Raw genomic sequence first — 19,543 nt, forward strand, 5'->3', positions numbered from 1 at the left:
ACAATGGGCACTATGAATTGTGTGCAATGTTAAGAAAAGTGGACACAAATACATTATTGGGCACATAGCCATGACTTTTGTGCCTTTAATGTCAGCAATGGAATTTTTTTATTAATTTGCAATGCCACCATAAATATAATTGTGTCCTATAATTTAATATATTTAAAGTAAAAGTAGATTTTTTGTGCCCTTTGTTTAAAATAATGTTTTAAACAAAATAAGAAACCATTTTCCTCAATCTTCACGCCTCACTCTGTCCTCATTTCATTCATTCCGCCTCTTTGTGTTTCCCCTTTCAACCCAGCCTCTCCTCAATTCCTCCACCTTTCCTCTCTCTGGCTCTCCCCTTCCCAATCAAACCGAGCCTCTCTTTAACCCTAGGCTCTCTCTCTCTGTATTTTCCCCAAAATTTTCTATTTCGCTTTCTCTGTCTCTCTCGCCTCTTATCTCAATTCTCAAGTCGAGTTCACATCTCACGTAGAAACATAATTTGCAAATCCTTTCCCTTCAAATTTCATACGCTGCGAATCGGTGGGTCTCAACTCAAGTCTTCAGTCGAGTTCACACATTCTCACAGACTCTGCAAATCCATCTCCTTCACACGGAATCTACAAATCAGTCGGCCTCAACTCTCATCTCATCCCCAATTCCCCTTCAGTTTAGTGCTTGTATAATGCGATTCCTTCCTCTCCACTTCGTTCCAGGTAAAATGGTAACAATTTAGAACTTGTATTGGTTAATTTAGTTAATAATTTGTGATTAATTTTAGGGTTAGGGTTAGGGTTCGTTTGAAACACAAGGGAAATGATTGTTTTTCTCTTTTGGGTTATAATCAAAAGGGGATTTGATCTGGTTCAGATTCAAACATACCCAGTTTTGCTTCGAATGGAAAGTGACCTGCTATCACTTCGAATTTATACTGGAATGTGATTGGCTATTTTTATGAATTAACAAATATTGAGTTGTATATGTACTAATTAATGTCTTAGCCAATGGTATATTTGGCTTTGGAAAGCTGTTATTCAACTTTTTCATGGCACAATAATTAATTGGAAGGCTGTTATTCCATTTTGCTCAAATTTGTTCATATTTCTCGTTGATTGTTCATATTTGTGACTTGTCACTATGAACGCATTTGTACAATTCAGGTTGATTGTACAACGAGTGGTTTTTCGTATTTGTACAGTAGGCAATGATTATTTAAGGAAGTTGAACTGGTAGAGTAATTTAGTTTAGGAAATAAAGCATGAATTGGTACTGGTAGTAGTATGTATAATGTATTGATGAACTTACAATCTAGAAAGAGAAGGGGGTTCCTTAGAAAGCAAATGAACTGGCACTGGTAGTACTTTGATATGTTGTTGTCAAATTGCTATGGTACTGGAAGTGGCAAATGATTTATTTGTTCAAGTCTCTTCCAAATTTTCTCCTAATCTTCCCTTTATAGTTAATTTTATTTCCAACTAGCTTTTGTATGCTCTAGTCAAATTGCTTGATATGATGCCTATTAATTTCCAACTAGCTTCCAACTAAAATTTCCCCGACAAGAACTTCTCTACGTCATTATCCAAAGAAGCACAAGAAAGCACAAACCTTGCAAAGGGCTTCTGCAACAAACATGGGATTATGATATTAACTTTCAAAGCTATTGTATTTGCTTACCTGATTTTTCTTTTTATATATTTGATTAAGACATTTTGAATTTGCAGGTTCTGAAAGATGTTGAGGTAGCCTGACTCCATGGCAGATCTGGAACTTCTAGGTATTGATTTTAATTAACTCTGTTTTTTTGTGTCATTTTCGACTGATTGTGGGAATGGTTTTGAATTTGAATATATTTGTTTTGATGACTATATAATGATTGTGTATCTAATGAATATTGTAGTCTGTTAGCCGAGTGGGTCTTTTATTTACTAACATCAAGCTAAGGGTTATGTCAGTCGGTTTCAATAGGTTTTTGCCATGGTTACTGTCAATAGCGGTAATTCCAGTTGGTCAATTTCTTTGGTCTGTTACATAACCTTAAAGGATAAAAACTTCTCTAGTCTTTGTGCTTGAATACTGGAATCAAAATGAAGATGATAATATTTATCTATAACGAATCCAACTAGCCATGTAACCTTGTGCAAAGTCTTATGGGACTGAACAACCTGGTAATGCATTTTTAAGTTTTTAATGTTTGAAAGTTTTTTGGTCCTTGAACATCACTGGAAATATGTGGTAGTTTCCCCTCTTGTTGGTTGTGTGAACTGCTTTATGGAAAATCTCAGAAATTTTGTTTGTTTTTTTATCTTGAACACTTGTAAATGTATTTTTTATGAGGAGTACTTGTAGTTTCCCCTATTAATCTTCTACTTCCATTGTTGGTTGTTTTAGACGGTGGAGTTGTTATATAAGAATCATCTTTAAGCAGGTGGTGGAAAGGCCCCTAAAGCAAATATGAGTCCTCCCACAGATGATAGAGGTATGTCTTTCATTCTTTATCCTTTCATTTTCTTTGCTCTTGTAAATTGTTTGGTTTTTCTTTATCTTTGAATTTATATTTATATGTATATGTATGTTTGTATGTATGTATGTGTATCTACTACACTGAATTCGCAGGCTTTTAGTTTGTTTAAGTGCTAAATTTTTGTAAATCTGTATATTCAAATGCTGAATTTTTTTTACCTAAACTTTGTTTCCCTCTTTTCCCATACAGGTTGCTCTGCTTGGGTCCAGTTTTAAGCGCATTGAAAATGGAGGGGAAATTGATGCTAGTGCATCTTGGGACTACGCTGAAATTCAGATTTTTCCATCCCAGAACAGGTTAGGTTTTCACCTTCTGGTAAATGTTATTCTTTTAAGGGCATATGTTTTCTCCTCTGTTGTATTGGATTAAAAGATTGTTCTTTCTGTATACGCTACACTAAGTGCATTATTATTTCCCATTGGTTATTCCTCTTGTCTGGTTATTCCATTGGAGAGTAACTACATGTTTTTTTTTTTTTTTTTGGTATTAGAATTGATAAGTTACCTTTCCTCTCTTCCGACTTATAATGGATTGATAAATTATAATGATTTTTCATATTGTTGTATAGTTCCCTACCGAGTGGAAGCACGAAAGACATTATCAAAAGCTGAAAACTACTTGATTATTAGCAGGTTAGATTTCATAAAACTTATTTATTAGCTTGTCCTTGCCGGGTTATTTGTTTTTTTACTTATTCTTTGACCTTTTCCTCAATTTGGCTGGTTGTTGCATTATGATGCGAAGAGTATATCTTTCTACTATTATAATTAGGACTAGTATAACAACTTGCTATTTAGCTACTCTCTTACATAAGAAATCGTTAAAGTTTACGGTATGTGTATTTAGGCAATGATTGATTAACATTTATGTATTTTGGTTGGCGTTTCTGTCGAAACTTTGCTACATAGTCTTTGAAAAGAAAATAGCAATGCATCAGCATCGCTGCTTTTACTACTCGATAGATTTATTACTCATGTTCATTTTCAGAGGCTGGAGCAGGAGCTGAAGGTTGTTTGCGGTGGTTAAGGGTTGTCTGGCATGCGAGGAACTCGAGAGTAATGGTATTTGTTAGGTTCTTAGATTTAGTTAATAGTTTTTCATGGAATAAAAAATGTATTAGGAATTATTTTCATTATCTGTATGAATAATTTCTTATTGATGGTATTACTATTTGAATTTTTTTAAAAATATATTTATCCTATTGGGCACAATAACAAACTTGTGCTAACGAAAAAGTCATCTGACATGGGTGTCAGAAAAGAGGCACAGAAAACCCTTATTTGTGCTGAACTTTTTGGGCAGTAAAGACCATATTGTGCCCTTTGGCAAATGGTGACGCCCATAGAGGGCACATATACAAATTTAGTTGCTGCATTGTTACTATTGGTCTATGAGCACAATTGTTGGTGCTTTTTGGCCTCAAAGGGCACAAATAATTCATCATGCGCGTGACCATTTTTGTTGTAGTGATTACAACTACTTTATTCTCTTACAAGTAGTTTTAAACATTTTTATTCCTACTTTTGCAAATGGTAAAAATTCTATCAGGCAATCTCATGAGGTCTTGGCCTCTCAGTAATTTCAATGGCTAATTCCATCTCTCTTCCAATTGGCGAACAATCACTGTGACTGAAACCACCATGCTCAGTAGAAGGTGTTCCTATCTGTTCCTCGAAAACATTGTGCAATTCAGTGTTGTTTGAGTAGACTGATGGACTTGGCGGGAAGGTGTTCAGTTCACCCTTCTTAAAAGTAAACGAATTTAAGTCCTTTTTGTCGTAAATTCTTAGCATGACACAAAATTTTCGCCACAATGAGGCTTCTGGATCGAGTTGCGAGAAGATGTCCTTGTGTTCGTACAAGAACATGGCAGCAAATATGAGCAGAGCTAATGTTGAAGCAACACCGACTATGAGAAAGAGGCCCCAAAAGCTTTCAAGGCTGAGACTGTTGGGAGAGACATCGTTGTTAGGGTCTGCACAACTTGCTTGATTGTTGAACAACATCTTCTCAATCTCCTTCATTTTGTTTCCCTCGGTCACGTTTAGGATTGCCCTCGAAACGTCACGAGCAAGAGGCGAACCATTCGGGAAGACCTACACAAGTCACAAAGTAAAAGTGTCAAAAGATGGTATTAGGAATATATTTATAGTAATTCTTCTCGAGGAGTTAAGTATAAGCCAAGGATAATTAAACTTATGCAACGCTTTAATCCTCCGACTCGAAACTCACACTCTCAATTGAAAGGATACAAAATAATCCCACATGACATGAGAAAACAGACATTTAAACATGACAGAGACAAAGGAGCGAAAGTAGGTGAACTTACAAAGGCAAAACCATCAGCTTTAAATGTCGGCTCAATCATGGTGTATTTCGAGCAATACTTTGCAAGAAATAGTTTCATATATGGTGTCTCGTCGAAAGCTGCCGAGATGCCATGCTTATTACTCCCGTTTTGAAAAAGTTGATGCAACTCTTCAGGGGTATCATAGGTCACAAGCCTGTCATCTTGAAACCCTAGTTGTTTCAGAATCCCGAGAACAAAAGAACCTGATAGGTAGGCAACATAGTCCCTATTCTTGAGGAGCAAGTTAACATCAGTAACAGTTGGTTGGAGCTGTTGAACTGTTAACAGAGATGTCAAACTTGCAGTATAACTTTGGGTCAGGATGAGGACCATAAAGCACCAGATTATAACCACGAATCGAGCCAAGTTGCTCACTACTCGCTCCCCTGTAACGAAAATTTCAAAACACAAAGAAGTGGAGAGCAATGAGTCATGGATGTTATAAGTTTGAGGGATACCTTACAATGGAAAACATTAAATTTGCACAGTTTCTTTGGAGAGTAAATTAAGACGAGCGAACTTACTGTGTGCGAAAACCATGGTTGAGAATGAGAACCAAAAACTTGTACCGATTTGGTGATGTGGAGGCCCCCGAAAGTCTTCGTTGATCCGATGTTCAAGAACCCAAACAACGAAACCAATGAATATGAAAAAACAACCGGTCGTTACCCAAAGCTCCCATGTCAAAGGCTTCAAGAACACCCAAGCATTCTTGCTTTTGTTGTCTTTGATAGGCACAATCATGGACACACCAGATTCTGTGTACGGCAACGTGAAGTCCACATATAAGGATCTGTTTGCTCTAATGGTGATATCCCCCACTGCCGCATCATATTTCTATCAAGAAAAAATGTTACCATGTCAGTTACGAAATCAAGATAAGTTTGTTAGATTAGGGAAAAAAGACTCTTACCTTGAGATACACTTCATTGACCAAGTCATTGTAATTGCCAGCAGCCGAACCATCAGGCCTTGCATAGGGAATAAGCTCATAAGGAACAGCGTAGGGTAGCAATTTTATTACAGATTCGAAGACGCTTATGCAATATCCACCATTGACCGTGGTTGTGTTGGTTCTAGGATCATGTGTGACATTTACAAATTCCAAAAACCCTTGCTTGACCGGGACTAGAATTCGCAGCTTCGTGTCAAGTGTAGGAATCTGCCAACCCTTTGGAGCAGATGTGGTGTCTCCAGGCCATATAATAGATCCAAGACTAGCATTGGAAATAGAATATTTGCTTGTTTTTTTCAAATTTAAGTTTCTTTGAAGACCATTTTGGGGTGTCCAAAATCCAATCGGTTTTTCCCCACTTCCAAACACATTAACGATCTCAAAAGTTGATGATTGTAATTGGCCATTGAAAAGATTGAAATCTCCTGAAATGCCTTTAAAATTTGTACCTGCTAGTTCTTTGACAAGCTGAGGACCATTTTGTGAGACCCCAAATCTTTCTAGATCAGTATTACTAGAGTTTCCAGAAGTATTCGCCTTTCCGAAGCTGAAGTTTTTAGCCCCAACTTTCTCAGCAGCCATGGCTAGTGCCCAAGCAACATCATACGCCCACAATCCGAACACATCCAGTTTAACATCCTGGACAGTTGGATTGTCTTGTTGAAATTTCCTCTTCCATCTAACTCGAAAACTCTCAAGCTTTTTTGAATTCGGGTAATAAGTTTTTATACCCAAAACCCCTTGCATATTTTCTACGCCAGAGGAATCTATGGAACTAAACCTGTTGGTCATCCCATCAGTCATTATCCAAGCATACCCTGCCTCCATCATGCCGATCTCCTTTGCCTTGTTGAAAATTCGCAAACCGAGAGATGGTAACATGTGCAGGATGAAGACCTGAGTTTGCATTTCCTTCAACTTGTAAAGCTCAGTAGCAATTTGGTCATCAGTAGCAGTTGGAGAAATGACAGTTCGGTAGGGGATTCGAGCATCAACTTCTTGCAAGGCATCAGAGAGGTAAGGTATGACTCCTTCCCCATACTCGTTTTGGACATAGATAGGCACAACTTCTCTCCAACCAAAGGCTTGGATGATAGCACTAATGGCTTTCACTTGGGATGAACCATTTTGTGCAGCTCTGATGAAATATGTACTTCTGATTGAAGTGAGAGATGGGCTTGTTGCTGAGTAAGAGATTATGGGGACTTGGGCTTTCTGTCCAAGGTTGATTAGGAAGTTGGCCTGCATTGATGATGTGGGCCCTATGATTGCTTGCACTTGAACATTCTTTATCAGGTCTAGAGCTATTCATTCAAACAAGAAAATGTTAAATCAATCTCCCCCAAGTGGGATTCACGTTCCGAAAACGAGTTGAGTATTCAAAACTTCACGGGTACTTGTTAGAATGTGACCGTCCAACTCAAAACTCATTGACAATGAACATGAGATGCCCAAGATTTCTTAAACTATTATGCAAGGCTATTATTCCCCTGACATGAGATTTATACTTTCAAAACTAATGGAGTACATAAATGGGTTAATGCTAGAACGTGAGTGTCTAAATCAAAATCGATGAACAATAAACTAGATAAGCACAAAAATCATTTAAACTATTATGAAAGGCTCTCAACAGAGGGGGATTAATTGGAAGGAGCAAAAACAAAACATGAACAAAGATAAAAGAGATAGAATTACCTGCAGAAGCTGTGGCAACAACATCTAAAGGGGAGTTCCTTTTGTGCAGAACAAGCCTGGTTTTGTAGTTAGAGTTAGAGGCATAGAAATCGGATAGGGCGATTTCGATGCAGCTCAGCTCCAACTTCCCATGCCAGGCATCAAAGTCAAGAACCAGACCCACATGAAATGGGGTAGTCTTATTGTCTTGTGCCATGGCCAGGAAAGTAGTCTTAGAAAATAAGAACAAGAAGAACGGAGCAAAAAGGTAGCTGCTGCAGCTACCTTTCTTGGCCATTTGCAATTTTTTTTTGGGAAAATTTTCAAGCTTTGCAATTCATGACTTCAAGAAAATAGAGTCTACATTTATATAGACTTAGAAACTGTAGATTTGAAGCTCTAAACTGGGTTAATTAATTGTTGATTACATAAATTAGTACAAGTAAAAGGAGCATGTAATTTCATGCTATCAGCATCTCTAAAAAATAATGAGGATCCTTTTCGGATCCGGATCTTATGATTCCAAATCGTGTTAGTTTATTTTACATGGTACAATTAACAATTATTTAAAATATTTTTATTTAAAATTAAACATAAACAATACTTGATAAAAATTAGTCGTAACATATACGATAAATAGACATAATTTGAAAATTTTCAGAATCATAACAAAGAAAATCCGAAAAGAATCTTCATTCTTCAAAATACGTTTAAGTTTGCTGTCCTCATTCAGCGAGTCAATGTCAGATTGTCAATGGTGGTAGATGTCTCTAAAAGTTGAAAATTCAAAGGTAATCTTTGTCTCATTACATTGTCCAAGTCTAGCTTTGACAAATCAAAGATGCATTTATAATTGCATGTGGAAAAAAAAACAAAAATAGTACAGATATTTGCTCACCTAGTGTGTGGTGGAGCGCTCACTTTTGTATTCGGTGCAGCGCCTTAAAATTTATGACATGAATTAGTAATACTACATAATAGTGAGCGTCGTAGTGACAAGTTAAGTAAAGGATAATATATTGATAAAATGATATGCTCAATCTTTGGCAGATGAGAACGCAATAAAACAAAAAGAAGCAACAACTAACAAGCGAGAGGAGTCTTGCAAGAACCATAAAAAGGGAAGAGATCCCAACTCCAAGGTGCCAAAGCCATCATCCAGAAAAAAGTAAAAGATAAATAACAAATTAAACACTTCACATAACTAACAACATAAGCACTAAATTATGTAAATTAATTATGAATGCGTGTATGATTGATGCTATCATAATTAAATGAATATTTTTTCTTTTTACAATAGTACAAGATATATGCCATTGTTAGGTATTCAACAATGGTACAACATGAGGGTTTTGGATAATTAACTTGGAATTTAAGTGGTGGATAGCTCTGGTGGTTAGGATTTTCCTCTTTAACTCACTGCGTTCTGATTTCTAACCTTTCCCCCTCTCTCTTTAGTGTAGATTATTGTAGAATATCGTTTGAACTAAAAAAAAAAAAACTTGCACAAATAAAAACGGAGGACTTTAAATTTAGAGTTCAAATTAACTCTTCAAAACATGTATCGAAATTTGGAATTATATAACAAACAATTCATTCTGAAATGGATAGTGGCTGCAGAAAGCAAATAATTAAAAATCTGATATAGAATTCTGCGTTATTGTAGTCATGGTCTTGCCACGGTCATTAGTCTAGACTATCGTCATTTGTAAACCATGAATGTCTCTTGAAAGTTTTCAAATATTTGAAAATGATAAAAGTGAAAATTGTCGAAGAATTTACAGTTCCACTTTATTAATATCCTATCACTTTCATGCATAAGATACGGTCATTTAAAAAAGTGATAGCTATGTTACATCTGAAGAGAAAAACTTTAAATATCAGGACAATTCTCCACTTATACTTCTCAATTTTTCTTGCAACATAAATTTGTACACCTAATACACCTTGCATGGAAATTTTGACCGATGAGTTCATCAACTTTAAATGATTAGCGATCCCATAAGTAGTGATCCAAACATAGCCTTGGAGCACATCATACATAATTTAAATATGAGAAATCAACTTGACATCGATACAAAATTAATACCTAGGATCCGAATCTTCAACTGGTTCAATCACAGGATCATGATTGATTACTGGACGTTCCAGAAGTAAATGACTTTGAGTTACTGTAGACATCGAAATTTTGGTAAATAAATGTTGACCGATAAATCAAAGTTTCAACGTTCATGTATTACATAAATTTTACACGTAGCATGTGACTCGACGAAAAATTGAAATGAGTCGGAAAAGTCATCAAACAGGACACGTGTCAACACCTGGCAGAAACGACTTATTTCATCTGGAATATTATATTCAAAATTAGGCATTGGAAAATTCTATAAATAGAAGCCAATTTCATTCATTTGAGGACACCAATTGATATTACACCAAAACCTTGAAGCTCTGAAGCTCTGAAACTCCGAAGCTCTCAAGCATCCAGGTTCTCGAAGAATCAAGAAAACCCTCTTCGTTATTCGTTCTTCGTTCATCATTTTTCCAAGATCAAGCCCCGACGACCCTTGGATCAACAATCATCCACCAATTCAAGATCAAGCCCCAAAGGCCCTTGAAGAACTTCCACCAATTCAAGATCAAGCCTCGACGGCCCTTGAAGAAAGTGTTCATCATTCATCATTCGTTCATCCTAAGATCAAGTCCCAACGGCCATTTGGATCAACAACGTCAACAAATCCACACATCCAACCGTCCTTTAAGATCAAGCCTAAAAGCCCTTGAAGATCCCTTAATCACTGTTCTTCAAGATCAAGCCCAAAAGCCCTTGAAAATCAGTTCATCACCGTCATTCAAGATCAAGCCTCAACAGCCCTTGAAGAAACTTTCAACCGTTCATCCAAGATCAAGCCTCGACGGCCCTTGGATCAATCGCACATCCACAAATACCCACCTTACGGAGATCGAATCAGATGATCAAGTTATAGAGAGATTGTAACCCAAAATCATCAAATACAAAATATTATTTTGTGCGCATTTGTTCTTGTCTCTTTCGTTTCAGAAATTTTTTGTGTTTACAAATTTGGCACGCCCAGTGGGACCATCTCTACCTCTCATTTCTTTCTCCGTTCAAGAAATTCAAGCACACTTCCAAAATTAATGGCATCAAGGAAGACTCAAACTGTTCCTGCAACCGGCGCAAAGAACAAGAGCGTCCTCGTCACAAGTGGTGTCACTTTGGACATCACGACTCGAAGCAAGGCAAGAGCTACTTCTGCCGCCTTTTTCACCTCTGCATCAACTCTGCCAAGGGAATAAGAGCACCCAAGGCACGAGCCTGTGATCACCTTAGCCTCACTAAGGGCACCAAGGGGGGAAAGCCCAAGGAAATACTTCGAATCCATGCTCTCCAATGCCGATTCAAGCGGCAATTCAGCCATGCAAGTCATGACCACTGGGGTAACTTCAATCGATGAGCAGCTGGCTCAAATGAATGAAACAATCGCAAGGCTAACCCGAATTGTTGAAGAAAAAGACTTGCAAATTGCAGCACTAGTCAACCGACTGGAGGCGCAGAAAGGCGAGAAAACCGACCCAGATGATGATCCACTAAAGAGAGGAGCTAGCGAAGAAGAGGAGCCTTCGGTGAAGAAAATCAATGTGAAGCCGGAGCCAGACCAAGCAGCGGTATTCATGGGATCTCTTTCTATCCAGCAGCTGCAAGAGATGATCACCAACACCATCAAGGCACAATACGAAGGGAGCTCTCATGCCTCCACGTTGTACCCGAAGCCCTACTCCAAGAAGATCGACGCCTTAAGGATGTCGAGGGGCTATCAACCGTCGAAGTTTATGCAATTTGACGGAAAGGGAAACCCAAAGTAACATGTCGCACACTTCGTCAAAACCTGCAACAATGCAGGGATGGAGGGAGATTACCTCGCCAAGCAGTTTGTGCGCTCGTTAAAAGGAAACGCCTTTGAGTGGTACACGGACTTGGAGCCCGAGTCCATCAACAGTTGGGAACAGTTGGAAAGGGAATTCCTCAACCGCTTCTATAGTACCCGTCGCACTGTAAGCATGCTAGAGCTGACGAGCACGAAGTAATGGAAGGAAGAACCAGTCATGGACTACATTAACCGATGGCGTAATCTAAGCCTCGACTGTAAGGACAGGCTCTTTGAGATTTCTTCAATCGAGATGTTCATCTAGGGCATGCAATGGGGTTTACAATACATCCTTCAAGGTATCAAACCACAGATTTTTGAAGAATTAGCCACCTGTGCCCACGACATGGAGCTGAGCATCGCCCACCATGGAAAGAAGGAGCCAATCACCGATTTCAAAAGGGATAAGGTGTTTACTTCAAGAGCAGACAATCATGGAAAAAAGCCCACCAAGGAAGCTTTTACCACCAATACCACCCTTATCAAGATCTTGTCTGCACCCGTCAAAATCTCCTCCAATAACAAAGCAAAGGAGATAAAAAGAAGTGAGTATTCCCACACCCAAGATAGGTACAAAAACACCTTGAGGGAACTGGAGTAGAAGGTATACCCTTTTCCGGACTCCGACATGGACGCAATGCTGGACGACCTGCTGGAGAAGAAGGTGATTGAGTTGCTTGAATGCAAACGCCTCGAAGAGATGAATTGCATTAACGATCCCAAGTACTGCAAGTACCATCGTATTGTAGGTCATCATGTGGGCAAGTGTTTCATCCTAAAAGAACTCATCATGAAGTTGGTATAGCAAGGGCGGATTTAGCTCGACCTAGAAGACACAGCCGCAACACACACCACCACGATCGTGTTCAGATCCTTTGATCCCGTGCATCTTCAAGAAATGCCTGACCATTCCTATCAATGCACAAGCTACACGGCACCTTCTGCACAACCATCATTGGGGGCAAACGACCAGGATGCACCTATCGATAATGAAGAAGGGTGGACATTGGTGACCTATAAGAAGACGAGGAAGCCAAGACCACAAGCTATAAGGCCAAAGGGGGAGCAAGCGAGAAAACACCGCCGCCGCAACAATAGGAAGCCTAAAAGAAACATAAGAGCTGTTAAGCCAACATATGCTGGGGAACCTATGGAGCAAGAGCCATGTATTCCCGTCTCCTTGCACGAATACTTCCCGGAGGACTTCTTCCAATAGTGCACTATCACTGCATGTTACATGGTCGAAGTAGAAATGGAAGAACCCTTAAAAGGCAAAGTTGTCACCACTGAAGGGGAAAATACTCTTACAACTGAAAAAGGTCTATCAACACACTTTAGCATCGAAGGAGCGCTCCGGTTGCCAAAGAAGATGCGAAGAGCACTGACAGCGGTCTTGGCAAGTTCCGATGACCATGAAGTGCAAGAAAGCAAGAACGAAGGCTTGAAGCTTCGGCCACATGAATGTGCCACATGCTGTACCGCCGATGATGTAATCCACTTCACCGACGAAGACTTGCTGCTAGGATCCAAGCCTCACAACCGACCTCTCTTTGTCTCTGGGTACGTAAGGGAGCACAAAGTCAGCCGCATGCTTGTGGATGGTGGATCAGCCATAAATATCATGCTAAAGTCAACAATGACCACAATCGGCGTCAAGGTGGATGAACTATCCCTAAGCTGTATACTAATCCAAGGTTTTAACCAAGGAGGACAAAGATCGATGGGCATGATCCGAGTGGAGATGACCATTGGTGAACTCAAGTCAAGCACAATATTCCACGTGATTGATGCAAGAACTTCCTACGGTTTGCTCTTAGGAAGGCCTTGGATCCATGCGAATGGAGTAGTACCGTCCACCTTGCACCAATGCTTCAAATTTTACCGAGAAAGAGTGAAGGTGATCTATGGCGACACCAAGCCATTCACCGAAGTCGAATCACATTTCGCAGACGCCAAGTTCTACATGGATGAAGACATGGTGCCCGAAACTTTTTCAAAAGAGATCAAATCCATGGGCAAAGCAACACCTAAGAAGCAGGAGTGGCAAACCGTGCCCAAGAAGCAAGAAGAACAAGCTATGCCATCTTCAAGCAAAAACGACGATGAGCTTGCTAAACCTGCAACAACCAGAGGGAGTAGGACGCCCTCAAATAGACCAAACATACTTGTTTTCCGATACATCCCGACGTCGAGAAGAAAGAATGGTCAATCCCCGTTTGAAACTGCAGCAAGCAAAACTGATGCACAGCGGCACATGGATAATGTAAAGTTGCTCAAAACAAATGCAGTTTTACCTCTGACACAGCTAGGTGACACTAAGGTTGTAAGACCATCGCAAGGCTTCATAAAAGGCCTGCCAAAGGGGGTAGAACCAAGTTTTCTCCCAACCAAGAGGAGCGAAGAAGGTTTTGATCCAAATGCCTACAAACTCATGTCGAAAGCTGGGTACAACTTCACCTCCTCTGCACATTTGGGAAAAAATGATTTGAACACCGTCAAAGACAACGAACGTGATCACACTAAAACTCAGAAGAAGTTGGAGGAACATGGTTACGGGGTCAACAACAACAAAGCTAGAGTTGGCTTCACACCAAATGCGCCGGTGAAGATCTCTAGCAAAGCAAAAAATGCTAGCGCTCAACACATCAGCGTGAGCGTTATACAATATAAAGATGAGCCTTAACCTGCCCCCCCGACATCAGTATTCGATAGAATGAATCGTTCAAGGCCTAGAGTTTCGGCACCTAAACTCATTGGCGGTCAAAATAGAACTTTTGTCTTCAAAAGTCTTAACACGTCAGCATCTCGAAGCTCTGTTTTCAAAAGGTTGTCAAAACCTAAGAAGCAAAGCAATACGACTAGCTTTCCTCCACGACAGTCAGTTATGGAAAGACTTGAAGAAGACAAAGAGCCTTTCAGAAGGAGAAAGACGACACCAGAAGTAGAAAAGATCGATCGTCTGGCAGAAAAGGATGACGTTCGAAGTTCCATTTCTTCAAGAATGAAGCGCTAAGCAATTTTGGAGGTTAACACAGTTGGATCACTGAAAGTGAAAAGGCGCACCATCATCCATACTGGACAATCTTCATGCCAACAAGCTCGAAATGTCAACACCGAAGAAGAGGCCTAAGACGTCTTCCACATCATAATCCAAGAAGGTGAAGAAGATGAAATCCTCGAGGAAGATGTCATTGCAGCGCCGTCACAACTCGAAGATGGGGGCCAAGCCACAGTTGACGATCTCAAAGAACTCAACTTAGGCACAAGTGAGGAACCAAAGTCGATCTTCGTGAGTGCATTACTAAGTGCAGACGAGATAGAGAAGTATTACCAGCTGCTATTAGAGTACAAGGACGTCTTTGTTTGGACCTACAAGGAAATGCCCTGGCTCGACCCTATCATTGCTGTGCATCGTCTTGCAGTCAAACCTGGAACGCAACCAATAAAGCAAACTCAAAGACGCTATCGATCCGAGCTCATCCCACAAATTGAGGCCGAGATTGACAAGTTGATCAAAGCAGGCTTCATTCGAGAGGTGCAATACCCCAAGTGGATCTCCAACATCGTCATAGTCGTTAAGAAATCTGGACAAATACGTGTTTGCGTAGACTTCCGAGACCTCAATGATGCTTGCCCAAATGATCACTTCCCCTTGCCAATCATTGAAATCATGGTGGATGCGACCACTGGCCATGAGGCACTATCATTCATGGACGACTTTTCTGGATACAATCAAATTCGTATGGCTCTTGAAGATGAGGAACTAACAGCTTTCCACACTCTGAAAGGTATCTATTGCTACAAGGTGATGCCCTTTGGTCTGAAGAATGCTGGAACTACATATCAACGCGCAATGCAGAAGATCTTCAATGACATGCTACACAAGAATGTAGAATGCTATGTAGATGATGTGGTGGTCAAGACAAAGAAAAGATCAGATCACTTGAAGGATTTATGAGTAGTGTTCGAAAGGTTGCAAAAATACAACCTCAAGATGAACCCGTTAAAGTGTGCATTTGGCGTCACATCTGGAAAGTTCCTTGGTTTCATTGTTAAGCATCGTAGCATTGAAGTGGACCAATCAAAGATCAAGGCCATTCAAAGCATGCCCGAGCTAAGAAACCTGCACGAGTTGAAAAGTCTATAAGGACGGCTAGCCTGCATCAGACGCTTCATCTCCAACCTTGCAGGGCGTTGTCAACCGTTCAGTCGACTCATGAAGAAAGATGTTCCATTCGTATAGGATAAAGCATGCAACAATGCTTTTGAAAACGTAAAGAAGTATTTATCAAGTCCACCTGTCCTGGGGGCACCTGTACCAGCGAAACCACTCATATTGTACATCGCTGCTCAGGAAAGTTCAGTTGGAGCACTCTTGGCACAGGAAAACGAATCCCAGAAAGAAGAAGCGCTCTATTACCTCAGTCGAACGCTCTATTGCCATCCAGAAGCTCAGACATTACATGCATGCTTACACCATCCACTTGGTTGCTAAAGCTGACCCGGTCAAATACGTCATGTCCAAGCCAGTTTTGACATGGCGACTAGCTAAATGGGTATTGCTTCTCAATCAATACGAGATCATCTACGTCCCAGCTAAAGCTGTCAAGGGATAAGCGCTAACAAACTTCCTTACCGACCATCAAATCCCAACCGATTGGAAAATCTCAGACGACTTACCTGGCGAGAAGGTGTTCTACATCGACATATTCCCTACATGGACGATGTTCTTCGACGGATCTGCATGAGCAGACGAAGCGGGGGCATGAGTAGTATTCATGTCGCCACAAAGGCAAATAATACCTTATTCATTCCAACTAAGCGAATTATGCTCCAACAACATCGCTGAGTACCAAGCACTGATCATTGGGCTCCAAATGGCGATCAAGATGTAAATCACAGCCCTTGAGATATATGGCGACTCAAAACTCATAATCAATAAACTCCTGATTGAATATGAGGTGAGGAAATATGATCTCGTCCCATACTTCCGGCTGGCAACACAATTGCTACAAAGGTTTGAGGTCGTAACACTAGAACACGTGCCAAGAAAAGAGAATCAAATGGCAGACGCTCTCGCTAACCTAGCCTCGAGCATGACATTAGGAGAAGACGAAGCTACAAACGTGCCAGTCTGCCAAAGATGGGTAATCCTGCTTGTCATTGAAATGGTACTGAGTGATACAAATGTTATTTTAATACTTCTGGTCAACGTTGAAGAATGGAGAAAGCCTCTGATCAACTACTTGGAGCATGAAATACTTCCAGATGATCCAAAACACCGCTCTGAAGTACGTCGACGAGCACATCGCTTCCTCTATTACAAAGAGACACTCTACCGACGATCTTTTGAAGGAGTACTTCTGAGATGCCTAGGCGAGGAAGAAGCCAATCAAGCCATGGAAGAAGCACACTCAGGAATATGTAGGGTGCATCAGTCCGGACCGAAGCTTCATTTCCAGCTCAAAAGAATGGGTTACTACTGGCCAAGCATGGTAAAGGACTGCCTAGAACACGCCAAAAGGTGCCAAGCTTGCTAATTTCACGCTAACTTCATACATTAGCCGCCTGAACCATTACACCCCACAGCTGCTTCATGGCCATTCGATGTATAGGGATTGGATGTCGTAGGACCAATTGCGCCAAAGTCATCTGCAGGAGAAGCTTACATCCTGGCTGCAACAGATTACTTCTCCAAATGGGCTGAAGCTATACCCTTGAAGGAAGTCAAGAAGGAAACTGTCGTCTGTTTCATCAAGGAACATATCATCCACTGATATGGTGTGCCTCGCTACATTGTCACTGACAACGGAAAACAGTTCTCCAACCGACTCGTGGACGAGCTTTGCAAGAAATACAAGTTCAAGCAGCAAAAATCCTCCATTATCATGCTCCGGCCAACGGTCTTGCAGAAGCATTCAACAAGACATTGTGCAACCTCTTGAAGAAGGTAATCGGCAAAACAAAGAAAGTCTGGCATGAAAGAATAGGCGAAACACTTTGAGCATACAGGACGACATATAGAACGCCTACCCAAGCTACACCTTATTCTCTCGTATATGGTGTGGAAGTTGTTTTACCGCTCGAAAGTCAAATCCCCTCGCTAAGGATGGCTATACAAGAAGGCTTGACTGACGAAGAGAATGCAAAGTTGCGCCTTCAAAAGCTGGAAGCGCTGGATGAGAAAATACTCAAAGCCCAGCAACACTTTGAGTGTTATCAAGCACGACTCTCCAAGGCCTTCAACAAGAAAGTTCTCCCTCGTTCTTTTCAAATGGGAGATCTCGTCTTTTCATTGCGTAGGCCTATCATCACAACTCACAAGACAAAGAGCAAGTTTACGTCAAAATGGGATGGACCATACGTAACACAAGAATTCTACACCAATGACGCCTACTTAATCATAGCAGAAGACGGCTTAAAGATCGGCCCCATCAATGGTAGATTCTTGAAGCGCTACTACCCCTAAAATAAACGCCACACTCCTGGCCTGCAAGAGCATAAACTGTGTGCGGCACAAAAAAAAAAGAGAAAAACAATGAATTTGAACTACGTTATGACTTGATCCTTCATCAACAAAGGGTACGTAGGCAACTTGAAGCGTCAAAACTTCAAGTACAGTCACACCATCTAAAAAAAAAAATATAACACTTTGAAGATTGAAGAGCAAATTCAAGAACATAAATGCTTTATTTCTTTGAAAGAAGGAGTCGGCTCCAAAACCTTATTATTAAAAAAAATAAAAAGCATAAGATACTACTTGAAAATTATGTCCCTAAAACTACGAAGGCGATCTTCAAGCAAGCATTCCAAGTCTTCAAAGTCTCTACCTCGGTGGGAGACAAGATGGGCAACTTCATAGTCATGCCTTTCTCTCGTTCTAGGCGCGAAATCTCCTCTTGGTACTGAGAAAGTGTAGTTCACTGCTCCGTAAGTACACTTTAAAGTTGCGATGCTTCGATTACCAACTGCTCCCGCTCTCGCACCAATGCATCCAGACGCACCTGAACAGAAGTTAAAAAAGTCTCTGTGACTTGATAATCTCCTGAAACAGCTTGCTGAAAAGACTGGACTTGAGCCAATGACGAGTTTATCGTTGCTAGCTGATGAGCTCTAACATCCGGACTCAACTTCTCCAAAGAAATAACACGCAAGGAAGAATACTCAGTTGAGACGGCCATAAGTTCAGCAATCTGGATCTTCAACGATGAAGAATCAACGTTAAGGTTGTCAATCATAGAAACAAGCTTCGACAAATCCTCCTTGAGCAACGTAAGGTCTTCCAACGGGCATTTAGAAATCCTCTTCTCTATATGGCTCTTGATATCCATTGCCGCACCAAGACGGATGCGATGGATGACTTGCTCAGTACCTCTAAGGTTCGGCCGTCTCAAAGAGATCCCCGAACTAGCTGGCAAAGATGTTGGACGCATGATGGACCCTTGTACGCCTCCACCGACACACGACAAGCTTGGGAAATTGGGCAGATTTTAAACCAGCTCTGCACCAGGTGGATCCCCAATCTCCCCATCTGTAGGTAGATTGCTTCCAAGTAGCATGTCTGTACAGGAGTGAACGCCCGCAGTCGCCAGATCAAAAGAACAAGAAGGCCCAACCTAAAAAGAAAGATGTTAGAAATGAAAGCTAAAATAATGAGAAAAAAATAAATAAATCATAAGAGAGAAAGAAATACGTACATCTGACACACGACTATCGGATTGAGGAGGCCTAAACATTTCTTTCTTCTTATGATGAAAATTAACATCGCTGTCAACCTGAGTGACTTCAAGTGACCGCTTGTTAAAAACTTGTTGGCGTAGTCGCAAAACAGGTCTATCTCCGTGCGAATCAACTTCGTCACCCACCTCTTTAGAAACATCTAGGTAGGGAGAAGACAGACGCAAGTGTTGATGGGCCAAAACCATAGGTCTATCTCGCAAAGGAATGACACTCGCACAATCAAAAGGTACTAACTGTGTAGGAACCACAGAACAACCCTCTTTTGACGCATCATGACGTGAATGGGAAGAATTGGTACCACTTTCCGTCCCTAAATTCTCATAATATACCTTTGACCACCAACGTACGTGAACACGGGTTACTGGATTACT

General features: G+C 40.6%; 2 protein-coding genes and 1 long non-coding RNA gene across 4 annotated transcripts; 1 reads left to right on the top strand and 2 right to left on the bottom strand.

Annotated features, from left to right (window-relative positions):
- The first annotated feature begins 276 nt into the window (after nt 1-276).
- LOC126631101 (uncharacterized) lies at nt 277-3,811 on the top strand. Of its 2 annotated transcripts, XR_007626235.1 has the most exons (5): nt 277-704; nt 1,710-2,464; nt 2,699-2,805; nt 3,078-3,141; nt 3,497-3,811. It is a non-coding gene; the product is annotated as an uncharacterized LOC126631101 (long non-coding RNA). The 2 variants fall into 2 exon arrangements; XR_007626234.1 differs by having other exon boundaries at nt 277-2,464.
- A 51-nt stretch (nt 3,812-3,862) lies between these two features.
- LOC126631095 (glutamate receptor 2.7-like) lies at nt 3,863-7,974 on the bottom strand. Its single transcript, XM_050301259.1, has 5 exons — nt 7,510-7,974; nt 5,773-7,118; nt 5,384-5,696; nt 4,839-5,245; nt 3,863-4,605 (listed from the first exon to the last, which is right to left on the bottom strand). Exons 1-5 carry the CDS (start codon nt 7,784-7,786, stop codon nt 4,054-4,056), a joined length of 2,895 nt encoding a protein of 964 aa, XP_050157216.1. The 5' UTR covers nt 7,787-7,974; the 3' UTR covers nt 3,863-4,053.
- A 10,768-nt stretch (nt 7,975-18,742) lies between these two features.
- On the bottom strand, nt 18,743-19,366 carry LOC126631098 (uncharacterized). Its single transcript, XM_050301262.1, has 2 exons — nt 19,130-19,366; nt 18,743-19,048 (listed from the first exon to the last, which is right to left on the bottom strand). The coding sequence occupies exons 1-2, from the start codon at nt 19,355-19,357 to the stop codon at nt 18,923-18,925; spliced, it is 354 nt and encodes a 117-aa protein (XP_050157219.1). The 5' UTR covers nt 19,358-19,366; the 3' UTR covers nt 18,743-18,922.
- Between the last annotated feature and the right edge of the window lie 177 nt (nt 19,367-19,543).

The sequence above is a fragment of the Malus sylvestris genome, chromosome 8 (assembly GCF_916048215.2).
Source record: "Malus sylvestris chromosome 8, drMalSylv7.2, whole genome shotgun sequence".
NCBI lineage: Eukaryota > Viridiplantae > Streptophyta > Magnoliopsida > Rosales > Rosaceae > Malus > Malus sylvestris.